Below are 22616 nucleotides of genomic sequence, written 5' to 3'. Positions count from 1 at the left end.
AGTCGCGCTTTGATTGGGCCGCTGTCAGGTGTCGCTGCCGGCAGGTTCGGCTGCGCGAGCGGAGGGAGGCGGGTGAGTGAGGGCCGGGGGCGGTGGGGGAGTGGCTGGGGGCTGGGGGCGGTATCGGAGGGGGTGGGCTTGGTCGAGTGGGCTCGGTCGGTACTGGGGGCTGTGGTTAGTGCCGGATGGGAGCAGCTTCGGAAAGAGGCCCAGCGGAGAGGCCTCAATGTCGGCGAAGGGAGAGGGAGACAGGGAAGGCGGGGGCGGGCAAAGGCTAGTGGAGTTGGGATGGGAGGACGGTATTCGTGATCCCGAGCTGTGCGAGGCGAGGACAGAGGAGGGGGTCGGCGAGAGAAGAGATGGGTGCGCGAGGGTCTGCGTGAGGAAAAGGGGTTCCTGCGTGAGGTTGGAGGGTCTGCAGGGGAGAGGATCAGGGTGCAGGGTATCTGAGCGAGGAGGTATGGGAGTGAAATCAACAGGAGAGAGGGTCAGGGTGGAGGGGATCTGCGCAAAGAGAGGTGGGACTGGCGGCTACAGGGGAGAGGGTCAGCTTGAGGAGTGGGTTGTTGTGGAGAGAATGTGAGCCTTGAGAGAGGGGTGGTGTGAGGAAAGTGAATCACGGGCACTCATTTTAAGTCGTTGTAGGGGATTGAGGGTAAAGAAGTTAACAAGAGCGGTGACTCATCTGAGGGTTTGAAGGACTGTTTAATACTGGGCAGTCAGTGAGTGGGAGGATTAGTTGGATTAATTGAATTAGTTGACCAGTGATGGAGGACGGGCAGCAGTTAGTGTTGGGAGAGGTTAGGGGAGTCATTATAGCAATTTGGGCAAAGAAGGCAGAATAAGTGAGTTGATACTGAGAACATGGCAGGAGCACAGTTGATCAGTGTCAAAATAAGTAGGATGAAGGATTAGAAATTGCTTTAAGAAGGAAGGCAGGGGTCCACTGTTGAAGGTAGAAAGGAAGTATTGCTGGTGGCCTGAGAAGTTTTTCTGTGTTGGATGTGTTCCTGCCTGGCCTTGGTATTGGTGTTTCCCCTTCACCACTGATGGAGCCTGCCATCAAGTGCATAGTGATTTAGGAAATTAGATGACTATGCCAGCAGTCTCAAATTCTAAGGGGTAAAGAAGTTACACAGTTTACCCCTTCTCTAGATCTAATTTAACATAGCCCACTTGTCCTTCCCTCCTTACCTTACTTAATATCTCCTTCCTTCCTTCCTTCCTTCCTTCCTTTCTTCCTTTCATATTGATTCACATCAAAGTAAGACTGCCCTTGGCGCGGTGGCTCACGCCTCTAATCCTAGCACTCTGAGAGGCCGAGGCGGGTGGATTGTTTGAGCTCAGGAGTTTGAGACCAGCCTGAGCAAGAGCGAGACCCCGTCTCTACTAAAATTAGAAAGAAATTAATTGGACAACTAAAAATATATAGAAAAAATTATCTGGGCATGGCGCATGCCTGTAGTCCCAGCTACTCAGGAGGCTGAGGCAGAAGGATCGCTTGAGCCCAGGAGTTTGAGGTTGCTGTGAGCTAGGCCGACGCCACGGCACTCTAGCCCGGACAACACAGTGAGACTCTGTCTCAAAACAAAAAAAGTGAGACTGCCCTTTAGCCCAGTGTAGAGTCTGAAATTTTCTTTTCTTTCACAACAAAAGTTTGGGGGAGAGGGGCAGGGGAGACGAGCATAGAAAACAAGGAAGTGGCTGTGAGAACACTACATTAAATCTCAGCTTATCCCAAAGGTACGTCTAAATAAATCCTGATTTATTTCGCAGCTATTTCTGTCAGGCTTCTATTTTTGCTTTGTTAACTATGAATTTGGACCTTCCATCTTTTTTCAGTCCTGTATTTGTAAACAGACTCTTCTTCCCCATTCTGTTACTTATCATCCCCCATTACAGAGTTGTAATAGAATTTCAAGAATATGACTGTACATTAAGTAGAAAACCAGGGAGAACTTAGTAGAAGCAAGGGCAAAGGGTTAGGAATCTTAGATGAGAGAAAGTCCCTGCTTCGGAGAATGGATAGAGTGTGACAAAATTGTAATTGTGTAAACTCTACGGGGACCTTGGGAACACCGTAAGTCCTGGAAATTGGGTCAGGTCACTGAAAAGGAATTCAAAGAAATAGCCTATTAGTCAGGAGGGAGAGTGTATGTATGAGACCTGCAGTGCACAACTGGAAATGTTAAGTCTAAGGAGACTGTTGTGCCCCCTGTGGTGTTTGAACAATACAAACAGCAGATTATGAAGGCTGGAAAGGTCAAGGTCTATATAAAGATCAGCTATAACTTTCTAATCAAAGCCGCAAACACCAGTTGTAATGGAAGAATTTAAAATAAAAATAGAAGCCTGGAGCAGTGGCTCACACCTGTAATCCCAACGTTTTGGGAGGCCAAGGCAGAAAGATCGTTTGAGGCCAGGAGTTCAAGACCAGCCTGGGCAACATAGTGAGACCCTGTCTCTACAAAGACATTTTTTAAAGTAGCCAGCTGTGGTGGTAAGCAGCTGTAGTCCCAGCTACTCAGGAGGCTGAGCCAGGATGATCACTTGAGCCCAGGAGTTCGAGACTTCAGTGAGCTATGATCATGCCACTGCATTCCAGACTGGCAACAGAGTGAGACCCTGTCTCTAAAAAAAAATAAAATAAAAATAGAGAAAGTAATTATTGAAGACTATTTAAAAAGTCTTTAAGACTAAATTAATTCACTTACTTAAGTTCGTGGCTTTTAATAGAGTCATCAGTCAGTGTTTGTGAAAACTTTTGTAGACCATGGAAAATTGCTGATATGTGACTCAATTTTATTTTTGGAAAATAATAACAGATACTAGTATCCTTATGATTCACTATTAACAAATGTTAACCTTTTATATATTTGCTTCAGATATTTTTTAAAATTGAAATAAACATTATAGATAAGGTTACAAAGTACCATTTGAATCCTTCTCAGTTTCATTCTCCCTTCTGCTCAAAGGTGACCACTCTGATGAATTTGATGTCTTTCTTTCTAGTCCATGTTTTTATACTTCTGCTAATTATATATGCAGTCATAAATAATATGTGATTTTTAAAATTTGTACAAGTGGAATTGTTCTGCGTGTATATTTCTGCAGTATGCATTTGGAAACTGTCAATTTGTTACATATAGCTTTTTTTTTTTTTTTTGAGACAGAGTCTCACTGTGTTGCCCGGGCTAGAGTGCCGTGGTGTCAGCCTAGCTCACAGCAGCCTCAAACTCCTGGGCTCAAGCGATCCTTCTGCCTCAGCCTCCTGAGTAGCTGGGACTACAGGCATGCGCCACCATGCCCAGCTAATTTTTTCTATATATTTTTAGTTGTCCAATTAATTTCTTTCTAATTTTAGTAGAGACAGGGTCTCGCTCTTGCTCAGGCTGGTTTCGAACTCCTGAGCTCAAACAATCCGCCCGCCTCGGCCTCCCAGAGTGCTAGGATTACAGGCGTGAGCCACTGCGCCTGGCCATTACATATAGCTTTGATTCATTTTTTTCAGTTGCTATTAGTCTATCATTTCTACATATCACACTGTATTTTTTATTTATTTTATATTTTTAAATTTTTTTATTATAAAATTTTTATGAGGGTACAAATGTTTGGGTTACAGCTATTGCATTTGCACCACCCATGTCAGAGCTACAAGCGTTCCCCTCCCATTAGGTGTGAATTTACCCATCCCCTCCTCCTCCCTCCCACCTGCCCCATCCCCAGTGAATGTTACTTCCATATATGCACATAAGTGTTGCTCAATTAGTACCAATTTGATGGTGAGTACAGTGTACCACACTGTATTTATCCATTCTTCTACTCGTGACACCTGAGTTGTTTTCAGTTTTTCTCATTACCAACAGTGAGATTAAAAATGATGAACTTCCTTGTACAAGTCTTCTTATGTGGGGGAGTTTCTCTACAGCAGGGTTATTCCACCTGAGCACTACTGACATTTTGGGCTGGATAATTCTTTGTTGTGGAGGGATATCCTTTGCATTTTAGAATGTTTAGCAGCATCCCTGGCCTCTACTCACTAGACACCAATAGAACCTTTCCAGTTATGACAACCAAAAATGTGTCCTGCCAGATGTCCCCTGTGCAGGAAAATCACAACTGGTTGAGAACTAACTACTGTAGTCGTACATACGTGCCGGTGGAACTGCTAAGTTCTGACTCAAATCTTAAGATATTCTTACTGATATGGTTTTAGGCAGGATTTTTCTTTTTTTATATATATATTTTTTATTTTCTATTTTTAGTAGAGATGGGGTCTTGCTCTTGCTCAGGCTGGTTTTGAACTGCTGACCTCAAGTGATCCTCCCACCTGGGCCTCCCAGAGTGCTAGGATTACAGGCGTGAGCCACAGCGCCCGGCCTAGGCAGGATTTTTTTCGCTGTGGCTCCTGGTGTGAGGCACCTCGGCCTAGACCAGCACTGTAGTACAGTAGAGAGAACATTGAGATTTGAGTTTGAGAATGAGTTGGAGACTGTTGTATAGATGCCTGCATCCTCAACCTCCCAACCAGCACTAGACCTCTTTCCCTGAACAGAATTGCTAGATTCTGGCACCTGTTTTTTAAGGTAGGGTAGATAAAGGAGAAAAAGGGATTGGGGGGTTTAATGTTCTGATATAATGCTTAGAATGTAAGGTGCCCTCAATAAATATTTTTTGAGTTAATCCTTAGAAGGAGTGAAGGGTTTAAGGGCAAAGGCAGCTGAGCTCTCTCATTCCTCTGCTCTTTAATTAAATCCTTGAGTTCAACACTACTGTGGGGAGGTGGAGAAGGGGTAGGAACATTGTGGAATGAATCTAAAGTTTGAAATGTCACTGTAACCTTCTTTTCTGGTAGGAATCAACAGGAGCCTTCCTTGAGTAACTGCTTGGAGTTAACATTGTTTCCTGTTGGCAGAATCAGGGACATGCCAGCACTGTAAGGGTTAATTTCCTGATTCTCTTACCAGTTTCTTGGTTGGGGTGGCATGGGCAGGGAGGAAAAGGCAGACCTTGTTTTTCTTTTATGGCTCTTCAGTCATTTCTAGTCATAGCCCATATGCCTCCTTTCTTGTTGATCCTTCTTCCCGTAGCTTTGTTTCCTGTTTCCCCCGGTATCCTTATAGTTCCCTTTTATTTTTTCATTTCCCCATCTCCCATCCCCACCCACTGCCAGGGGCTTGGATTCTGAGCTGATGGGGTACTCCCCTTTGCAGAGCGGGATGAGTGGGTTCTCCGGCGGGGATGTGGTCATTGATGGCCAGTGAGGGTGAGAGTGCCACAGCCCACTTCTTCCTTGGAGCTGGAGATGAGGGGCTGGGCACCCGTGGAATAGGCATGAGGACGGAAGAGAGTGACAGCGAGCTCCTTGAGGACGAGGAGGATGAAGTGGTAAGACATGGGAAAATGATGTAACTTGATATTGGGGCCCCTGTCATAGATAGTTGAGATTCTATTGGCTGGAGACACCTCTCTATTCTTTCCAAGTGCATAGACTCCCTGTCATAAACAGGCCCTATCCTGGTTTAGGGAAGGGCCAGGGAAATTGGTTAGATTGCCTCTCTTTGAGACCCTAACCTTATGCCCTCCTCCTGTTGTTTCCTGGTTATTGCTTCTCTGACTCTTCTGCTTGAGCACACATTTCCTACTGTAGAAAGACTCTTATTCTATAGGAAATAGAAATCCCTAGATATGCCCCAACCTTGACTGAAATTAGGAGGCACCCTTTACCCCATAGGTCCAAAGTCCTGGCAAGAAACTCTGTGCCCTGAAGAGATAAGACAGTGTTCCCTGATGGGCTGATGTAGGTGAGAAGTTGCTGAGTTTCTGATAGCACTTCCTCTCTGTAGCCTCCTGAACCTCAGATCATTGTTGGCATCTGTGCCATGACCAAGAAATCCAAGTCCAAGCCAATGACCCAAATTCTAGAGAGACTCTGCAGATTTGATTACCTGACTGTTATCATCCTGGGAGAAGATGTGATCCTTAATGAACCTGTGGAAAACTGGCCATCCTGCCACTGCCTCATCTCTTTCCATTCCAAAGGTTGGGGTCTGGGAAGGAAAATGGTGGTGGGAATGCTGGATTGGGAAATGAAGTTCTTACTGTGTTATTTCCTTAGTAAAGAGGCCATCAGCTCATCCTGACATACTAGAGAACAGTACAAATGGGGTTTGCTTTCCCTACATCTTGGAGGGGTTTCTGGGGGTAGTTTAAAGTCCATATTCTAACCTCAAGACATCTCTAAGGCTTTTAAGATCTCTAACAGAATTGGGTCTCTGGAGGAACCCTAAAAATAATTTCTTTTTAACTTTTTCCTAAAGAATATCCTAGACTTGGGAAACTGCACAGGAGGATAGGTGATGGGTCGGATGGGCAGAGGAGGTCAGTGGTAGCTAATAGCTTTAATATGTCTCTCTGTCTCTCTGCTGTTTTCTCACTCTGTCTCTCTCACTCTCTTTGGTCTATGTCCTTTCTCCATCCCAGGCTTTCCTCTGGACAAAGCTGTTGCTTACTCCAAGCTTCGAAACCCCTTTCTTATCAATGATCTGGCCATGCAGTATTACATCCAAGATAGGTATAGTTTTCTATTGTCCAGGGGGTGGATGGCCTTGAGATGATGCCGTTTAGGGAACCCCCTCTGGGAGGGGCAGGGTCAGACATGCCTGATTTTTATACCATACCTTATTTTTGTACCATACCAGTTCTGTGCCCTGGTGTCTTTTAATCCCGGTACAGATGAAATCCCCAGCCTCTCCCCTTAGTCACCCTCCCCCTACCTTTCCCAGCTAATTTATTTGGGGGTGACAGGAGGGAGGTGTACCGGATCCTGCAGGAGGAGGGTATTGATCTGCCTCGGTATGCTGTGCTCAATCGTGACCCTGCCCGGCCTGAGGGTGAGTACCTGGCCTTGCCCAGTCCTGCCCTTTGTTGATTTCTGTGACTTTGCTTAGTTCTCCATCCTCTAGACGTCTCCTATATACCACCTGTGTATGTGGGGCTTTGGTTATTGGATTATGGGTAAAGTTGGAGCTATGATGGGTCTTTGGACAGAGCCTTGGACCTGTTATATAGATATTACCTATCTATATACCATATGTAGATATTACCATATCTATTATTAAGATATAGTCATAAAAATTTGAGGATTATGGAGATTAAAACCTGGGGAAATGGGAGTTGGAAATATTCTACAATCTTAGGCCTAGGAATCACCATCCATCCCCCTTTCAGAGTGCAATCTGATAGAAGGTGAAGACCAAGTAGAGGTCAATGGAGCTGTCTTTCCCAAGCCCTTTGTGGAGAAGCCAGTGAGTGCAGAGGACCACAATGTTTACATCTACTACCCCAGCTCAGCTGGAGGAGGAAGCCAGCGCCTTTTCCGTAAGGTAGGGGAGACATTTGAACACTCGGGGAGTCAGAGAGGTAGAAGGACAAGGATTAGATTGTGGGGAAGGATATTAGAGAATTTGGGGACAGGATAGATAGTTGAGGCAACATTTTTTTTCTTCCTTTTTCTCCTGAAGATTGGCAGCCGAAGCAGCGTTTACTCTCCTGAGAGCAGCGTCCGAAAGACAGGGTCATACATCTATGAGGAGTTTATGCCAACGGATGGCACAGATGTCAAGGTTATGGTGGATACAGGGATTTAAGAGGTTACAAATGTCCGCGTGGGGATGGGGTGCTTGGGAACCAGGTAGGAGTGTATGCGGGGGTCCTAGAAAATAACGTGTGAATGTAATTGGCTTTCATATCAGGTGAAGATAATGATTGGAGGATGTAGACATTCACATTTTCACTATCAGAGCAAGGGCAAGAGTGACAGAAAATGGTACAATGTTGGTAAATTACTTTTTAACAAGGACTAGATAATAGTACTAGAGTCCTAAGGAGAAAACTTCATGATGATACTTCAGTAAAGCTCAGTAAGAAAAATGTCAGTCTCCTTTTTCTTAATACTCAGTGTTTATTTATTTTATTTTGTTTTTGTTGTTGTTTTACCCTGAAACTAGTCTGCAGACCTAGTGCTCATGTTGTCTTCTCATATACAGGGTGAGCTGTGGGCATACTCAGTGATGCTATGTACCTGCAGGTATATACAGTGGGGCCAGATTATGCCCATGCTGAAGCTAGAAAATCTCCGGCTTTGGATGGGAAGGTTGAACGAGACAGTGAGGGGAAAGAGATTCGCTATCCAGTCATGCTGACTGCCATGGAGAAGCTGGTGGCCAGGAAAGTCTGCGTAGCTTTTAAGGTAGAGGAAGGCCCGGGGAGGGCTGTGGAATGAAGGAGAGAGACAAGAGCAGGGGTCTGGGAAGAGAGAGTGGCTGTCTTGTTCTCATTTTTCCTCTTTCCCCTGCAGCAAACAGTTTGTGGATTTGACCTTCTTCGTGCCAATGGTCACTCCTTTGTGTGTGATGTCAATGGCTTCAGTTTTGTCAAGAACTCCATGAAATACTATGATGACTGTGCCAAGATTCTGGGGTAAGAGACATAGTAGTCTGTGCTGGGGAGAATAGTGTTAGGAAGCTTTTGCTTTATTTTAAATATCATAAAAATTATTTAAAAGTGAAAAAGAAAAAAAGAAAAAGAGCTCCTCTGCCCCCTTGCCTTCCCAACATTTCACTCCTCCGAGATAATTACTGTTAACAGTTTTAGACTTAACAATTTGTCTTTTCTGCCATATTTAAACAGACTATATTTATCTTACTAAATGTGACCATACTATAATACTATTCCACAAATTAACTTTTTTTTTTTTTTTTTAAGACAGAGTCTTGCTCTGTTGCCCGGGCTAGAGTGCCGTGGCATCAGCCTAGCTCACAGCAACCTCAAACTCCTGGGCTCAGGCGATCCTCCTGCCTCAGCCTCCCGAGTAGCTGGGACTACAGGCATGCGTCACCATGCCCGGCTATTTTTTCTATATATTTTAGTTGTCCAGCTAATTTCTTTCTATTTTTAGTAGAGACGGGGTCTCGCTCTGGCTCAGGCTGGTGTCGAACTCCTGAGCTCAAACGATCCGCCGGCCTCGGCCTCCCAGAGAGCTAGGATTACAGGCGTGAGCCACCGCAACCGGCCCACAAATTAACTTTTTAAAAAATTCATCATGTAATTTTTAAACCATTCAAAAATAAAAGACATGGGCCGGCCGCGGTGGCTCACGCCTGTAATCCTAGCTCTCTGGGAGGCCGAGGCCGGCGGATCGTTTGAGCTCAGGAGTTCGACACCAGCCTGAGCCAGAGCGAGACCCCGTCTCTACTAAAAATAGAAAGAAATTAATCGGACAACTAATAATATATAGAAAAGATTAGCCGGGCATGGTGGCGCATGCCTGTAGTCCCAGCTACTCAGGAGGCTGAGGCAGAAGGATCGCTTGAGCCCAGGAGTTTGAGGTTGCTGTGAGCTAGGATAACGCCATGGCACTCTAGCCCAGGCAAAAGAGTGAGACTCTGTCTCAAAAAAATAAATAAATAAAAAATAAAAGACATGATGACTATGGTGAGTATCTATGTATTCACCACCTAGCTTGAGAAATAAAATATTAAGAATATAGTTGATGCCCCCATATATTCCTCCCTGGTTACAGCCTCTCCCCACCCCCAGCCCCTGGAACCATGATCTTTAATTTGATGTTTGTCATTCCCATGCATTTATTTATACTTTTACTATATATATGGGGGTTTTTGCTTATATGTTTTAGACTTTATATTAATATATTCCTCTGCAACTTGTTTTTGTGAGCTTCATTCATATGTGTAGTTCTTGTTTATTCATTTTCACACTGCTTCCTCATGTTTTTCCTTCTAGTAACACCATCATGAGGGAGCTTGCCCCGCAGTTCCAGATCCCATGGTCCATCCCCACAGAGGCTGAGGACATTCCTATTGTCCCTACCACATCTGGCACTATGTAAGCAAAGTAAAAAATCTGGAAGAACTTCGTTAAGACCCATGGGATTCCTTAAGACCAGTGGTTACTTCTTGGCCCTGCACAATCTGACTGGTGGAGCCTGGGCCTCTTCTAAGCAGTCTCCTTAACTCTACCTAGTTCTACCTAGACTAGGTTCTACCTAGACTAGGTTTCTAGTCTCAGATCCCTTCTCCTCTGTTCTTTAACATATCAAGTAGGATGTGATGATGGGAGTTGGGGTGGGGGTGGGAAGTGGGAAGAGAGCCTCTGATAACATTGCTAATCTTAGGATGGAACTTCGTTGTGTCATTGCAATTATCCGTCATGGGGATCGTACTCCTAAGCAGAAGATGAAAATGGAAGTGACACACCCAAGGTAGGAAGACTGACCTAATTTAGACAAGTAGGTTTTTGTGAGAGAAATTGAGTCGGGGGGTAGCACCCAAAGGCGTTGACTGTCTCACCCTACACTGGAGCTTCTACTTACTTCTTCAGGTTTTTTACTCTATTTGAAAAACATGGTGGCTACAAGACAGGGAAATTAAAACTCAAGCGACCCGAGCAGCTCCAGGTAAGGTAATGAGTCTGGCCAGGAGGAGCAGTGCTATGAGAAAGAAAGAGGGTATGGGATTGGTCTTGATGGGAGACTAGGATGAAAAGGTAATTGGCTGGGCCTTGGCCTCCTGCATGGATACCATATTATTTCCTCTAGGAGGTGCTGGACATCACAAGGCTGTTGTTGGCTGAACTGGAGAAAGAACCAGGTGGTGAGATCGAGGAGAAGACTGGGAAACTAGAGCAGCTGAAGTCTGTGTTGGAGATGTGAGAAAGGGGATAGCAAAAGGGAGGCAATAACAGTGAGAATTGGGCTGCTGGGACAGAAAGTAAACTGTGACTTTGTCCTATAGGTATGGTCACTTCTCAGGTATCAACCGGAAGGTGCAATTGACTTACTACCCTCATGGAGTAAAAGCTTCTAATGGGGGGCAAGGTAAAATATAATCCCCTTTCCCATTACCACTCAGATCTCTTGTTCTTTTTTTTTGTCTACTTTTTCTGTCCTACCAGATCTTATTCTTGAGCCTATAGATGGCCTCTAACCCAAATTACCTTTCTGGTCTCCTCAGAAGACCTACATTTAGATGTAGATCTAGACCTATTCACTGTCCCTTATTCCCACAGATCCACAGGGCGGGGCCCTGGCCCCATCTTTATTGCTGGTACTGAAGTGGGGTGGAGAACTGACTCCTGCTGGCCGTGTTCAGGCTGAGGAGCTGGGGCGAGCTTTTCGCTGCATGTATCCTGGAGGACAGGGTGAGTGTTTTGTGGGGTAAATGCCTAGCAGAGCTGGGATAAAATGATTAGAGAATAAGTTGGGAGAAATGAGGGGACAGAGGCAATGAGGATATTTTTTCTTCCACATGAGTATTTATAGCAGTCCATTCCTGGTCCTCCCCTTTGCCCCCAGGTGACTATGCTGGCTTCCCTGGTTGTGGGCTGCTTCGTCTCCATAGCACTTTCCGCCATGATCTCAAGATCTATGCCTCTGACGAGGGCCGTGTCCAGATGACTGCTGCTGCCTTTGCCAAGGTGCATACTATAGTTCTTCCACAGCCCCAGCTTCCATTAGGTAGAGAAGCAGAATTTGGAGAATGACTTGGGAAATTTCGGGGTATTTGTATGCCAACTCAGAGAAGTTTCTACATATTTCTGACCCCATTCTGTACTACTGAGAATGAGCTGAGAATAATTAGTAGGAGATGGCCCCTTGACCTCTACCTCAGCTCTTCAAGCCAGCTTCCATTTGATCTCTGGGACCATCTAGGCCTAGGCGGACTGGTCTAGAAGGGAAACTAATAGATCTTGTGATTCCCCTCCAGGGCCTTCTGGCTCTAGAAGGGGAGCTGACACCCATTTTGGTACAAATGGTGAAGAGTGCCAACATGAATGGGCTCCTGGACAGCGACGGTGACTCTTTGAGCAGTTGCCAGCACCGGGTGAAGGCTCGGCTGCACCATATTTTGCAGCAGGATGCACCCTTTGGCCCCGAAGACTATGATCAGGTCAGGCTGTCCCTATCTCTGTGCCCCAAATACCCTGGATCCCAAATTCCTAGAATTCTGAATAATAATAATCACTAATAATAGCATTTACTACTTGCCAGGCACTGTTTTAGTTGTTTTACACAATCCTTACAGCCACCCTTTGAGATAAGTACAGGTTCACAATCTCATATTCACAATTTCCAAAATTAAAAGGATTTTTGTAAGTTTGGTATCAAGACTCACTTGACAGCCAAACTTGACATGAACTGTCATAAGCTATTTATAATCCTTATTTATCCCACTTAGTGTAAATAGTCATGCATTTAGTGGCAAAAATATTAATGTGTTTGGTAACACCCTTGACCCTGCTGGAGGTATGAGATAATATATGGCATATGCACTGAATTAACTTCTAAAGTCCAGAAAATTCTCAGTTCCAAAATGCAGCTGATCCCAAGGATTGTGAATAAAAGAATGTTTCTGTTATCTATTGTTGTATAAAAAAATTACCCCAAAATTTAGTAACTTAAAATGACAACCATTTCATTATCTCTCACAGTTCTGGGCTCAACTGATCTTGCTTGGGGTCTCTCCCAATATTGCAGCCAATGTTGACTGGAGCTGGAACCATCTGGAAGTTCAACTGGGATTCTGGGATGGCTGGCTCTCACCCTCCTCATTTTCTCCCTGTAACATCAGAGTCTCTCTTCTCCACATGTTTTCTTCATGTGGTTTCTCTAGCATGATATCTGGACTTGTTATTAATAAATGGTAGCTTAAGACTCCCCAAAAGTAGGAACTTCCAAGCTTTCTTAATCCATAGGCCCGGAATCAGCACAACATAATTTTATTTTTTGTTAGTTAAGCAATCATAAGCCCAGCCCAGGTTCAAGGGAAGGGGAGTGAGACAAACAATTAATGGCTATCTTTAATCCACCACAAGGACTGTGGACCACAAGGACTTTCCTCCCATTTTATAGATGAGAAAACCTAGGCTCAGAAGAATTTAAGTGACCTTTCCAAGGTTCCCCAGCTAATATGAACACAAGGAGTCTAACTCCAGAGCCAAGGCTGTCACACCGCCTCACAGTAGTCATCATAGCAGATGCCATTACCCAATATGGTCATTCTTTCCCAGTGTATCCAGGCCACAATTGACCAGGCAGTGGTTTTCCACATTTCCCGCTCCTCATTTCTGATAGTTTCTTTTATTTTTTACAATTGTGATACCACTTTAATCATTTGTAAGTGTACAGTTCAGTAGCATTAAGTACATTTACATTGTTGTGTAACCATTTCTGATGGTTCTTAAATGAGCTAAGTAGTTGAGCACATTGCTATGAGTACATAGCATTTTCTGTGTTCTCCTCTGAGCAAGACTTGATAAGGGTCAGGACCTCGCTCCCTTATTTTCCAATTCGTTGTTCACTGTGAAATCCAAAAAAGCTAAGGCAATTTTCGCTTTCTCGCTTGCCACCTTTTGCTAGCAAGAATGGAACTTGTGAGGACCTAGGTAGAATAGTACGTTTCACCCACCAATTTTTTTCTTCTTCCTTATTCCTCATTGACTGTGACTGTCCATTGAGTTGGAAACCAGTTCTCAAGCAGCACTTCTGCTTTAGGTTCAGGCCAGCATCTTGCAGCGGTCCCCAATCTTTTTGGCACCAGTGACTATTTTCATGGAAGACAATTTTTCCATGGATTGGGGAGGGTGGGGATGGTTTCGGGATAATTCAAGCGCATTACATCTATCGTGCACTTTATTTCAATTATTATTACATTATAATATATAATGAAATAATTACATAACTCACCATAGGTTGGGGACTCCTGGTTTAGAGGAACAAGATAGTGTTTTCTCTGATATCTACTCATGAAAACATTTTGTGATGATTTTGAGGAATTTTGCTTCAATCTTTATTCTCCAGCATTTTCCATGTGTATTTTAGGGCCCCCAAGAAAAGAACTAAGGTCTGTTTTATTTTCTCTGGCTTTAAGATCAACCCCTCTTACTTGACTATGTGCTAGAGCAGTCTCCTTCTCTGAAGGCCCTAGAATGGCTAGTGTGCCTAGTAGACTCAGAATGCCCATTGGAGTGAGCCAGTGTACAGGTCTGTATTGCAGACAGGCTCTTCCAAATAAGCTCACAGGAATAGGGGCAATTGGCACTGAGCCGATCTTGCTTTTCTTTTCTCTATTCCCCATAGCTGGCTCCCACTGGAAGTACTTCCCTGCTCAACTCCATGACTATCATCCAGAATCCTGTGAAGGTCTGTGATCAGGTATTTGCCCTGATTGAAAACCTCACCCATCAGATACAAGAGCGGATGCAGGACCCCAAGTCTGCAGGTGGGTATGAATACTGTTGTCTTCCCTTCAAGGTCTCAGGTATGGATGGCTTTCTCAGATATTCCTTTGTCCTCTCCTAAATCTCTGAAATAAGGCATCTTCATCTCCCTGGTTCTACTTAAGGGTTGTCGGGGTCTTTTGTTGGAGGCAAAATTTTTGGCTCTGACTACCGCTTTCCTTCCAGACCTGCAACTCTATCACAGTGAGACACTAGAGCTAATGCTACAGCGTTGGAGCAAGCTGGAACGTGACTTTCGACAGAAGAGTGGACGCTATGATATCAGTAAGATCCCTGACATCTATGACTGTGTCAAGTATGACGTGCAGCACAATGGAAGTCTGGGACTTCAAGGCACAGCGGAGTTGCTACATCTCTCTAAGGCGTTGGCTGATGTGGTCATTCCCCAGGTGTGTCTTGTATAAGGGATCTATTCTGAGGGTAAGGGCATTGGGGGAACGAAGGAGAAAAAAGGTAGAGAGGACGGTGATTTGGGAACCTGGAGAAGGAAACTTAGAGAAGGAATTAGTTGAGTTGCTATAATTCTCAGGGTCCACTCTGGCTCTGGGTAAGTACAGGAGGCTAATTCAGGAGGCAGCTGGAGGAGGGGGAATATAGTGGATATGAAAGAAGGCCTAGACCTGAGGAGAAGACAAGCATGATCTTGGGTCTGGGAGTATGAGGCATGGGAAAACAAGATTCATCGAGGTCCTTATTCCTGGCCTATGGCTCCTAGGAGTACGGAATCAGTCGGGAAGAGAAACTGGAAATTGCTGTGGGCTTCTGTCTTCCACTGTTGCGGAAGATACTACTTGACTTACAGAGAACCCATGAGGATGAGTCCGTCAACAAGCTGCATCCCCTGTGAGGGAGGGCTGGGAGGGGTGTTGGATGGAGGGAGGGGCATGTCAGGGAGCCCTGGGGGAATCAAGGTTGGGGCAGCTTGGGGGAACCATGAGTAGATGGGATGCTGGAATGTAAAGGAGAGGAGAAGTCTTTGAGGAGGGAGTTTGTGGAAGGGTGGGAAGAGGATCATCTCTGACTGTGTGAGTGATTTAGCTATTATCTTAGGTACTCCCGAGGAGTGCTCTCCCCAGGTCGCCACGTTCGAACACGTCTCTATTTCACCAGCGAGAGCCACGTCCACTCCCTACTCAGTGTCTTCCGTTATGGGGGACTTCTCGATGTAAGGATCCTCCTTCCTTAGCTCATGAACCTCTTTCCCCAGCATTCTTTTACTCTCCTTCTCGTGCTTCTTTTTTACTGCAGGCTTTCTCTATTTTCCTTGGCTCCCTACGCATTCCCTGACCCCCTTGTCCTTGAGCATTGGCTTATCTCTTTTTGTGTTCGGTAGGAGACCCAGGATATGCAATGGCAGCGAGCTTTGGCTTATCTTAGTGCCATCTCAGAGCTCAACTACATGACCCAGATTGTCATCATGCTTTATGAGGACAACACGCAGGTGAGGAGCTAAAAGGGTAGGATGAGCAAACAGCCTTTTCATTCTACCTCCATTAAAAAAAAAAGATCTGGCCAGGCACGGTGGCTCACACCTGTAATCCTAGCACTTTGGGAGGTAGAGGCAGGATTATTGCTTGAAGCCAGGAGTTCAAGACCAGCCTGAGCAAGAGCAAGACACTGTCTCTACTAAAAATAGAGAAATTAATCAGGCATGGTGGTGTGCGTCTATAGTCCCAGCTACTGGGGAGGCTGAGGCAGGAGGATCACTTGAGCCTAGGAACTTAAGTTGCAGTGAGCTATGATGATGTCACTGCACTCTAGCCCAGGCAACAGAGTAAGACCCTGTCTCAAAAAAAAAAAAAAAACAAAGTCTTTATCTTTAGAATCTGGAGAATTCAACTAAGTGTGGCACCTAGGCATAGCATGACACAGGGCATCTGGGAGGTTCCTACTGAAACAGAAAATATGTTCTAAGCTGCTATTGAGCCAGAGAGATGACCTAGAACATAGCTCTGGCATTAGGGAGGATATGGGTTTTGGGATAATGTTACGAGTATTTTTTCCAACAAACATGGTTATACATATACTTTCTACCTATGGGTCCACAAAGATATCTTTAAATGTGCTGCCGTGTGCACCATAGCCAAGCTGAATTGTGGGAGATGAATGGGAAGGGTTGTAGAACTGGACGTTTGGAAGTAATGTGGAGTGACTTCACAAATGGTGGAGGTGAGGGAATGAGGATCCTGTGACAGATTACAGTTAAAGGGAAGTTATGAGAGATCAGCCCCAGAGTGGGGCAGGACACCAAATCCTTGGGAGGGTGTATCCCTTTGAGTTTCTCTCTACTCCCCCTGCCTGGTCTTCCACCACAATATCCAGCTTCTCCCACCTGCCCTTTCACATGGTGATACCCCATAGGATCCCTTATCAGAAGAACGGTTCCATGTGGAGCTACACTTCAGCCCTGGAGTGAAAGGCGTCGAGGAGGAAGGCAGTGCCCCAACTGGCTGTGGATTCCGTCCAGCCTCTTCTGAGGTGGGTCAGAGTGCTGGAATTTGGGACTGGAGGGCTTAGGAACTAAGTGGTGGGAAACTGGGAAACAGCATAGGGAGGTAAAAGGGTTGAAGAGTCTGGGATTAGGAGGATGGAGGCCACTGAAGCTTCTCTCTGCCTGTTACTGTACAGAATGAGGAGATGACAGCAGACCAAGGCAGCATGGAGAACCTGTGCCCAGGGAAGGCATCAGATGAGCCAGACCGGGCATTGCAGACTTCACCTCAGCCTTCTGAGGGCCCTGGCCTCCCGAGGAGATCACCCCTCGTTCGTAACCGAAAAGCCGGCTCCATGGAGGTAAAGGGAGGGGCTTGGGGAAGAGTTGAAGGGGTGGACGTGCTCATAGGATAATATCCTTGTATCCTCTAAATCCCCTTGAAGGGATTCTTGGGACTTGAAGCAGAGTCCCCCTTCCCCTGATGGATACGTTTCACTTAATTTCTCTTTCACAGCTGGTCCCCCAGTGGAGCTTCTTTAACCTGCTTGCTACTTCTGAGATTAAAGAGTTGCCAGTGAGGGGTGCCTGAGAGATAAGAATTTAAAGAGGCGAGATTGAGGAGGATGGATTTGAAAAGGCAGTTCTTTAAAAGGAAATACTGTAGAAATAGCATGAACTCTGGGCTAAAATCCCAGTCTGATTCTTAGAAGCTGTATGACCTTGACTAGGTAACTTCTCTAAGCCTCAAATTTTTTTCATCTGCAAAATATGAGTAATACCTTACAGGAACTCCATAAACAGAAACTGTAATAACAATATTAAAGGCCAGGTCCTCATCATCTCTTTCTTGCCTTGGGTAAAAATTATAGCTCAGACTGGAGCAAGTAGCTGGCACTTTAATATACCTATAGTGTCGTTCCATAAGTGGATCAGTCTGGAGATCTATCTTCCTCTTCTTCTTGTTTTGTCATCCTGGGCCTGTGTTCTGCTATTCTTGGAATTCATCTCTAGTTCTGGTTCTAGCTCTCTAGTCAAGAGGAAGGAACTGTTATTGATCTCACATTGTGTCCAGCTACCTGCCCTGGGGTTTTTGTTTTGGTCTTTTTCCTGGAAAGAAAGTTTCCCACTTTGGCCCAATGACACTCTTTTGGACATCATGATTTATCTCTATTTCAGGGACTCCGACTATCTGATTTGAGGTGTGCTCTGACCCAGTGAATCTGTTGACCTGGCTCTGTGCCAGGTCTCTAGAGGAATTTGGTTTTCCATTTTAGGGATATATCACAAGAATCTATAACTAGCTTACATAGGTTCAGTGAGAGGTTTACAGTTCAAATTTTGGAGAAGGCTGAGAAGACAAACTGCAATCTTTTTTCTAGACTCATCCTTTACTTCCTGATCATTTTATGATGGAATTGACATGGTGAATACGCAGAGTTTCTTTAGGTGGAATATGCATTATTTTCTCTTTGTGGTGTAGGAGTAACTTGGTATTCTTAGTACTATATTATCCTACAGACTTATGTGACATAGATCAATCGGGCAGACCGACACATAATCTTCCATTGGCAAGCTGCTCCTTCCCACGCGCATGTCCTCCTTATTCCCATGGTCTGCTGGTCTCCCTGGCACTGCTGTGCTTGACCCCTTCTTTCTTCTGGTTTATGCAGTTAGGAGACATACGCAGAGGAGAGACCTCTGTATTGTCTGTCAGACTTGATGAGGTTGACTTCTTTCTCTCAGGCCTGTACGAGCTTCCTGTTGAAATCACGTTCCTTCCTTTCAGTTACTAGTGCTGCGCAGACCCTGGCTTAGGATGGTTGCTCAGGACGTGCTCCTCAGCTTTGTAAGAAAGTCTTCTCTCTGCTCCTTGGTCACACAGCCTTATATATTAGTATGTCCTCTCCTTGCTCTAGAAGTATAGCATTGGACAGTCGTATCCTTATCAACTATATCCTTCCCCATCCCTTCTTCTCCTCTCCTCTTGTCATCTCATATTTTTGAACTGTCTTAGATTACAAAGCCTGTGACCTTCATAGCAGCTGTGTTCCAGCTGGTCATCCTGTCCAGCCCTATAACTAGCTCTGCCCTGTGGGCACTGGGGCTTTTGGGAGCCTGGGAATTAAAGGAGCCATGACCGGCTTTCCACCCGGTCTGATTGCAGGTCATGAACATGCAGTGCACGGGGAGCCTGGACCTGATCCCCTTGCGGGGACGGCGCCGCCGGAGGTCAGGAGACCTCCCCCGGCCTTCCCCAGCCATCAGCCTACAGCCCCGGGCTATGTCCACCACTCACCTGGCATCCTGCACACAGGTGTCCCTCCCTACCTCACCTTCCTTTCCTGCTTTCTGTCTTTGCCTTTTAGGGTCTAGGGACTCAGAACACGATCTACGTGGGATATGTATATGTTGGGGATTGTGTGATTGGGCCCACATGGGCATTTTAAGAATTCTGTTTCATGTGTCTAGGAGCGAGACAGTTGGAGGGGAGGGCTTCTTGGTTCAGATAGGAACCTAGTGTGGTTGCAGTAGCTACAGCTTGGAAAGAAGAGAGGGTGGTCAGAGTTTATTTATTTCTTATTTGTGACTTAGCCATTGTGATTGGCTTTCTGAGTCCTGAAGAGGGATAGAGAAGATTAGGGAACCCTGCTCTGCTGAGAACTGGGAGTGGTGGAAAATGATTTCTCAGATTTGGAATGGGAGGAATGTGGGAACATGCATCTTAGAAGTGCCTTCTGCTATAGAAGTATTCCCTGGACAGTTCCCTCCACACCGTATACTCTCTGTTCCTTTCTCTGTTCCCTTTTCATCACTTTTTCCCATAAATCCTTTGATTCTTCCAAACTTTCTGACACTGCTTGGCTTTATAGGGGCAGGAATTCAGAACCTGGGTTTTATTCTTCTAGGGTGAGGTGGCAAAATGATTAATATAAAATCCTTATCCTGCAGGTACTTTCCGAGACTTCATCCTCCAGGCCTGGTGGCTACAGGCTCTTTTCATCTTCACGACCACCAGCAGAGATGAAGCATAGTGGCCTAGGTATGGTTTTCCAGCATTTTTCACCTGTTGTTGGAAAAGGTGTCTGTTCTTCAGGGTTTTATTGTGGGCAGCCTTTGTCATGGGAGTTGGGACCGTACAGGGAGTGGAATATCAGGTGGGGGTAGGGAGGACAAAGTGGGAGAAGCCACAGTTAGGTATGAACTTGGATCTCGGAGGATTGTTTCCATCCCAGGAAGGTGTGTGTCTTTTGGTTTTCTACATCAACCCCCATTTCCCTGGCTGAAGGGCATTTTTCTGGCTTTCCCTCTCATTCCTTATCTGTCCCTCCAGTCTAGCCCAGACCTTAAGGGGCCATGGAGACTCTGAACCTTCAGAGTTATCAAAGACAGAGCTATAAATAGAGGTACTTGTGACCCCCGTAAGTGTCATATTCCTCATTTGGAGAACATGTGCCATGTCTTCCTCTGAAATCTGTGTTTTTCACATCCCTGTGCTGGCCCCTCATACCACCAGTCCTTTTCCTCCATCCTCTTCTAATCCTGTAACTTTTCCTGCTTCCTTCTGGAAAATTGAGGGACAAATCTGAGACTACAGTAGTGGCAGAGGCTTCTCTCAGGACTCTGAGGGAATATCTCTTGATTTTTTGATCCCTGGAGAAGTGTGGAGAACATCATTCAACCTTTTCTAAGAACACAGCAGGAAGGAGCAAGCCTCAGAGGGTATCGTGTTCTTTGGGAGGGGGAGGTGGTCCTTGGGAGGGACTATCTCTCACATGCCTTGTGAGCCATAACTAGACCTAGGAACTGGAGGTCAGAGATGGTTGTGTGATGTCTGGACTTGGTCCTCTGGCTCTTTCTATCTTGTCCTGTTATTTTCTCTGTTTAGTTCGTCACATTTTTCTTTACCTTTGTCCTTGGCACCCAATTTCTTGGCCCCAAAATGGTCAGCTTTTGGACCAGCAAGGGGGAGAAAGGTTTTGGTAACTTTCCAGACAAATTTTGTGAGAGTAGTTTGCCTTCTAGATCCCTGAAATGAGGAAGATGGTTTGAGGCATGAGAAATAAATGACAAATAAATATGTAGATCTATGATATGGACTTCTCTTCCAAGAAGTCCCAGTAAATAATAGGTTTTAGATAGGCTGGAAAAGAGGATACGTATGTCTGGCCCAGTTAAGTGGGAGTGCTTTCAAGAACATGGCACAGGTATGGACATGGGACTGGTTGACAGATGGTAGTGGTAAGGTAGAGACCACCCTCTGAGATGATCTGAGGACTGGGCAGAGCAGGGTTGGCACGAATGCATCAGAAAATTATTCATTGGAGGAAGTAAATGTAGGACAAAGCTTGGGGTGGTCTGGGATGGAGCCAGCTAGTTTTAGCTTCTCTGAAGAAAAGCAGACATATTTAGCAACCTTTATTACTCTCTGGAACCTCAATCCGGAGCCTGTTTGAGCATGAAAGGTAGGGGAGATTGCTGTGTAGAGGAGAGGTCCTGAATTCCAGGGTGGAGATCATCAGCCATCTAAGCTTCTTGATTGCTCTGGTGACCTTGAAATCCTGGGACCCCTGAAACTGTGGTGCTTTCTTTGTGGGTACAAAGGAAACTGGCCTCCTCTCCACTGTCCATCTCTCCAGTGAATGTTAAGTCCTAAGCCAAACCCAGGGATCTGGCTAAGATGGATTTTTAAGTAGAGGGACAAATCCTGGGAACTTGGGTGTCAATCTTGTCTCTTCCTGACTATTATGTCCTTGTGGGCTATAGTAGAAGAAGGGACCATGGAGTCCCAACCCTATGCTAGATCACATATTGGGGACAGTGATTGCCCTGATTTATTTTCTTTTAGAAATTCTTCAAATTTTATTTACTTCTCTGATCGGTAATAGAGTTCTCTTTGCTTTCTTTGAACTTATGTGTGTGGGTATCTGGCTTTGAGCATAGACTTACAAGACAATAAACTTTTGAGAGCAGAAAAAACATGGTTTTTTTGTTGTTTCCTGCTTCCCTTTTTAGTAGGGTGCTCAGCACATACAGGCATGCTCGACATGTAGTCAGCTGACTCTTCCATGCTTTTCAATTTGTGACCATCTTCACTTCAGAAACTGTGCCATTTCCTCTTATGAAAAATAAGTATTTTTTTCCTAACTGAATACAGTTGGTCCTCAGAGTCAGAAGACCTGGATTATAGCCCAGCTTAGCTTCTAACAAACTGTGTGACCTTGAGCAAATGAGGTCCCTTTTGGATCTCAGTTTCTTCATCTCTAAAATGAGAAGGTTGAGCTGGACCATCTCAGAGTCCCTTCCAGCTTTAAGAATTTAATGAGTCTCATACTTTCATTCTTGGAAAAGGTAAAAGGCCTGAAGGGAAGGGATATTGGATGAAGAATTTAGGAAGAATTGGAAGGGTGGCAGCTGAGTGCTCAACACCCAGTCTCCAGTTTCAGTCAAAGCTCTTTCCTTTCAAACCTATAAGGGACTAGATTTCTGGGTTTCTCAAACCATATATACAGGGTAAGGGGCACTGAATTAAATCTAGGGGGAATCTAGAGGGATCTACCAATTCTTTTAGCATTTCTGAGAGCCACATGGAGAGCACAGTCTATCCCTTTCAGTAGCTTTAAATCCCCTAATATGACTAACCCTGCATCTGTAGTGGCCTCTTGTCTCTGCCGTGTAGATCTTCAAGAGAATCCCCACTTTGCTTGCCCAGTGTGGCTATGGACAGTAGTGACAGCTGTTTGTGGTTATGTGGAATGGCCACATGGTGTTGGTTCTGAATGGCTGTGTGTGTGTCTTGATGTTGTCGTGTGAAGTTGTATGTACTTCTGTGTGGTAGTTGCAGCTTTGCGTGTCTACTAACGCA

The 22616-nt window shown here is 45.2% G+C and overlaps 1 protein-coding gene across 1 annotated transcript in view; it reads left to right on the top strand.

Moving 5' to 3' along the window:
* The first annotated feature begins 4860 nt into the window (after positions 1-4860).
* The window catches only part of PPIP5K1 (diphosphoinositol pentakisphosphate kinase 1), a 43683-nt gene continuing 25927 nt past the window's right edge, over positions 4861-22616 (top strand). Inside the window, exons 1-25 of the mRNA XM_012649336.1 lie at positions 4861-4936; positions 5214-5388; positions 5847-6042; positions 6484-6574; positions 6808-6893; positions 7231-7385; positions 7524-7625; positions 8090-8251; positions 8360-8481; positions 9805-9906; positions 10196-10282; positions 10402-10477; positions 10619-10728; positions 10815-10897; positions 11089-11220; positions 11375-11496; positions 11787-11969; positions 14159-14300; positions 14485-14708; positions 15035-15162; positions 15370-15484; positions 15653-15760; positions 16681-16797; positions 16948-17112; positions 19703-19793. Of these exons, the coding sequence (XP_012504790.1) occupies positions 5242-5388; positions 5847-6042; positions 6484-6574; positions 6808-6893; positions 7231-7385; positions 7524-7625; positions 8090-8251; positions 8360-8481; positions 9805-9906; positions 10196-10282; positions 10402-10477; positions 10619-10728; positions 10815-10897; positions 11089-11220; positions 11375-11496; positions 11787-11969; positions 14159-14300; positions 14485-14708; positions 15035-15162; positions 15370-15484; positions 15653-15760; positions 16681-16797; positions 16948-17112; positions 19703-19793 (3046 nt within the window). The 5' untranslated portion in view covers positions 4861-4936; positions 5214-5241. The remainder of the gene's footprint in view (positions 4937-5213; positions 5389-5846; positions 6043-6483; positions 6575-6807; positions 6894-7230; positions 7386-7523; positions 7626-8089; positions 8252-8359; positions 8482-9804; positions 9907-10195; positions 10283-10401; positions 10478-10618; positions 10729-10814; positions 10898-11088; positions 11221-11374; positions 11497-11786; positions 11970-14158; positions 14301-14484; positions 14709-15034; positions 15163-15369; positions 15485-15652; positions 15761-16680; positions 16798-16947; positions 17113-19702; positions 19794-22616) is intronic.

This window comes from Propithecus coquereli, unplaced genomic scaffold (assembly GCF_000956105.1).
Source record: "Propithecus coquereli isolate 6110/MARCELLA unplaced genomic scaffold, Pcoq_1.0 Scaffold3, whole genome shotgun sequence".
In the NCBI taxonomy this organism is placed as follows: domain Eukaryota; kingdom Metazoa; phylum Chordata; class Mammalia; order Primates; family Indriidae; genus Propithecus; species Propithecus coquereli.
Note: the sequence above shows the minus strand (reverse complement) of the source record. Positions and strands in the feature narration are given on the sequence as shown.